Genomic DNA, 4,181 nt, shown 5'->3' with positions numbered 1-4,181 from the left:
CCCCTGCCCCCCCCCAACTAACACCCTACTTATGCCATACCCTTTCTGCTCCCAAGGGAGAGTGAGGCCTTCCTTAGGAGGTCTTCAGAGTCTGTCATATCCTTTGGGATAGTGCCTAAGTCCACCCCCTTGTGTCTAGGCTCAGGGAGTATTGCTTCATGTGGATGAGCTCCCAAAGTCCATTCCTATGCTAGGGATAAGTACTGATCCACTACAAGGGGCCCCATAGGTTTCCGAGGTCTCACTAACACCCACATTCAGGGAGTCTGGATCAGTCCCATGCTGGTTTCCCAGCTATCAGTCTGGGAACCAAGAACTCTCACTTGTTCAGGTCAGTTATTTCTGTGGGTTCCACCAGCCTGGTCTGGACCACTTTGCTCATCAGTCTGGATTTCAGTTCAATTCAAGGTTTAGCTGTAGGTGTCTGCTTCTACTTCCACCAGCTGCTGGATGAAGGCTATACAATGGCATATGAATTAGTCATCAATCTCATTATCAGGGGAGGGCATTTAAGGTAGCCTCTCCTCTGTTGCTTAGATTGTTAATTGGTGTCATCTTTGTAGGTCTCCAGCCATTTCCCTAGTGCCTGATTTCTCTCTAAACCTGTAATGTCTCCCTCTATTATATTATCTCTTATCTTGCTTTCTTCTGTTCTTCCCCCAACTCAACCTCCCTGTCCCATCATGTCTTCCTCACCCATCCTCTCCTCCCCTTCTCATTCTCCTAGTTCCCTCTCCCCTCCCCCCATGCTCCCAATTTGCTCAGGAGATCTTGTCCCTGTCCCATTCTCCAGGGGACCGTGTATATCTTTTTTAGGGTCCTCCTTGTTTACTAGCTTCTGTGGCAGTGTGGATTGTAGGCTGGTAATCCTTTATGTCTAAAATCCACATATGAGTGAGTACATATCATGTTTTAGACAGTCTCTTTATGTAGCTCTTTTCCTGAAAACTGCGTTGTAGACTGGTCTTGAACTCAAAGAAATCTACCTTTTCTTATAACTGTTGGTAGCAATGGCTTTACTAGAGATCATCAGAGTATATAGCAGGTGACAACTAGTATTCAGTAGGTCAACCTACCAGATGAATGACTCTCTGATGGGGAGCCCCACCAGGAAAAGCCATGGGATCAGTCACTGGAAATGACCAGTTGCTTATGTCTGTAATTTCTTTCGTGTGCTATTGCATTTCTTCCCTAATAACAGCTCCAGGTGTGTTTTCACTGCTTGTGTGTTTACCTCATGAAAATATTCCATATGTTGGGCACATATATAGCTGTGGCTAATCAGGAAGATGATTTCTGCTTAACTGTGTAACTTTGATGAATAGAAATAATACCAGGATATTTTACATTACTCAGGCCAACATAGGAAAGTAATAGTATCCTCAGTCACAAATATAGCTAATTTTCTACTTCAGAACAAATTTAAAGCAAACTGGGTGCCCTAGAGGCAAATATCTGGTTGCCCCTAGTGACAAATGCATGAGGTCATTTTCCCAGGTGTTTCTTGCTGACTCGAGGTCAGGCTTGAGGCAACTCTAGTAGCCATAAACCTCGTGCAGTAATAGACTATTTTCATGTACTCGTTATGATTCAAGGTCCAGCTATTTTATGTCTGGTAACCCTCACCATCTCAGAGCTATGTGTATAGCCAAATTGTACTGGCCAGTCAATGTGACATCCCTAGCCTGAGAAAAACTGTGTGACCTATCTTGTGTTAAGAAAATGAGTTGGGGCCCCCCAAAAATGTAACATATAATTGTGCAGAGTTTGGTGACACAAGGAGGCAATGCCGAGTGATGAAGGCTGTGTAAGGCTATACAGGAGAGGTATGCAGAGCTAATTAGAGAGAAGATGCTGTGTAGAGCAATGAAGAAGCATGTAGATCTAGGTAGACAGCTGGGCAAAGGAGAGAGTGTAGGTGTGAGTGTGAGTGTATGCTTAGGGAAGGATGTAGCTAAACTAGCAGAGAGAGAAGGTGAGAGAGGAAGAGTGAGGGAAGCATGTATGTCTGTGGGCTGGGTAGAGAACACAACTGTGTGAAAAGAGATGTAACTGTAGAAAGATGTATGGCTGTGCAGGAGGGCGATAGATGTATGTAAATAGAGAAATGTAACTGTATGTAAATCTACAGATATTTTGTGAAGAAAGGGAGATTATTTAATATAAAGTAAAATAGAATGTTACCATCAGGAAAACATGTGCTTGTTCCTTTTTTCTTAAGATACCATCAGAATGCACATGTTTCCCTATTTACCCTCAGATAGAAAAGTCTAGCCCTCACTGCATTCTTGGACTTTTTTGCACACTCTGGTGACCACCTTGGAATAGAATCTCCAAAGGGCCCTTAGTAAGCTTCCTCCTGAGTGCTGGGATTAAAAGAGTTCTGAGATTAAAGTAGCATACTATCACTTCTGCTTTGATTTAATTGAAATTAAGCATTAAAATAACAATGTTGTCTGAGCCTTCATCAATGATATAGACTGGCTAATAATAAAGTGTTTATGACAAAAAAGTTCTTCAACTACCTCCTCGTAGATTTGTTTGTTATTTACAACAAAGTACGTTGTCTGGATGCCTCATGTAGTTGGGATATTCTGTCCTTTCAGGCTGCATCCCAGATGCTTCAGTAGCAAAAGAGAAGTCTGCTTTAATTTAGAGTTTCCTAGAATCAGAACTAATGAGTGAGTCGAAGGATACATGAGTCCAGTTATCAAACACATAATGTATACCAGTTCACTATGATATTTCTCAGCAACCCATGCTATCAGGAGGGACAGAAAGTAAGTGGCATAGAGAAGGAGGAAGGAGACCATAATTTTCATGGCATTTGTGTGTGCCTTGGTACTGGGGTCTCTATGTCCTCTGGAATTGAGCTGCATCTTCTGCAGATGTTTCCACAAAGAGAAGATTAGCAGGAGAAATGAGATCAAGGCCAATGAAAATGGTGTCACAGAGAACAAAGTCATGTTGTATAAGGTCAGCTCTGAAAACAGCCTTAACTCTGTCTCCATGAAACTCACAGTTGTGTTTCCTCCATATTGATGGATCCTCTCTTCAAAAGTGATGCTTGTTTTCACCAGATTTGCAAGCAAGAAGGGCAAGCTTCCCAGCAGCACCCCCACAATCAGTTTTTTAAGTCTCCATTTCAAGTAGAGAAAGATCTTCCAGGAGAAGTTAGCTATTCTGAGTAAATAAAAGATGCTGAGGGCTGTGGCGAGCCAGAGACTGAAGTGGCTAGATAGGATACAACAGAACATAATTATTTTTAATTCTTCTCTGGTCATAAATGAAATTGATAGAGTTTTCACCCAAATAAAGATTATTTCCCAGATGTGAGTAATTCTGGAAGTTGCCAAGAGAATGAGGATTTGGTCAATTGGGGAAAGCTCTCTTTTGTTGACCCAGTCAATGCAGTTTTTCAGCACTATCAATCCATTGCTCAAATTCCCTAAAATGCACTGTGCCATTACTAGAGTGATGGAGATTCTGTGCAGGACAGGTCCCATCTTCAAACAGAGAAAACTCAAAGTCTAATTGCACTGCTCCTCCTGGGCTGATTAAATGCCTGGCGTCTGGTCCAATGTGCAGCTAAATTCTTTCTCCTTTTTATCCTGCTTCTTCTCCAATCTCTAATTTTAAGGCAAAACAATCATCTCCCATTTGGCATTTAATTTATACATATTCTTGTTAAATATTTTTCTGCAGTTCTCTGGTGTGTCCTAGCTACCATTTTTATATGTTTGTAATGGGCTGAAATATTCAGAAGATGAGTTAGAAGGCAAGGACAGCTCACATTTGTTGATATTCAAATCAAGAAAGATTCCAATCCCACTCTTTTGCATCTCTGGCCTTTTTCAAGGTTAGGGAATTTGGTTGTACCAACTCAAGTTCTGAAGTACAAAAATTACAAAAGTCTGATTCAACAACTATGAAGTTTTAAAAAAAGTTGTGCTCGAGAGTCTTTTAAACCACTGAAGACTTAAAAAACATGCAGGGACAGGCCTGTTTTTCCAGAAAACTTCAGTTTCCACAGGAGCTCAGACTCTGTTTCCTCACAAATAAAGAAAGAGGGACTCATTGTAAGCATTCAACTTCTTTCTCTGCCTCAGAAGAAAAACAGAAAGCAGAATTCAAAAATACAGACCGAAATAAGATGATTAATTTGAAATCCATGTTAATAA

The 4,181-nt window shown here is 41.2% G+C and overlaps 1 protein-coding gene across 1 annotated transcript; it reads right to left on the bottom strand.

Moving 5' to 3' along the window:
* Nucleotides 1-2,576: 2,576 nt before the first annotated feature.
* Nucleotides 2,577-3,506, bottom strand: LOC100770146 (taste receptor type 2 member 124-like). Its single transcript, XM_027430011.1, has one exon. It carries the CDS (start codon nucleotides 3,504-3,506, stop codon nucleotides 2,577-2,579), a length of 930 nt encoding a protein of 309 aa, XP_027285812.1.
* Between the last annotated feature and the right edge of the window lie 675 nt (nucleotides 3,507-4,181).

Source organism: Cricetulus griseus, chromosome 8, assembly GCF_003668045.3.
Source record: "Cricetulus griseus strain 17A/GY chromosome 8, alternate assembly CriGri-PICRH-1.0, whole genome shotgun sequence".
NCBI lineage: Eukaryota > Metazoa > Chordata > Mammalia > Rodentia > Cricetidae > Cricetulus > Cricetulus griseus.
The sequence above is the reverse complement of the archived record's forward strand: the minus strand, read 5'-3'. Positions and strand labels throughout refer to the sequence as shown.

What these genes read in the sequence shown, in the direction of transcription:
- LOC100770146 (XM_027430011.1), bottom strand. Translation starts at nt 3,506, where the DNA reads ATGGGACCTGTCCTGCACAGAATCTCCATCACTCTAGTAATGGCACAG.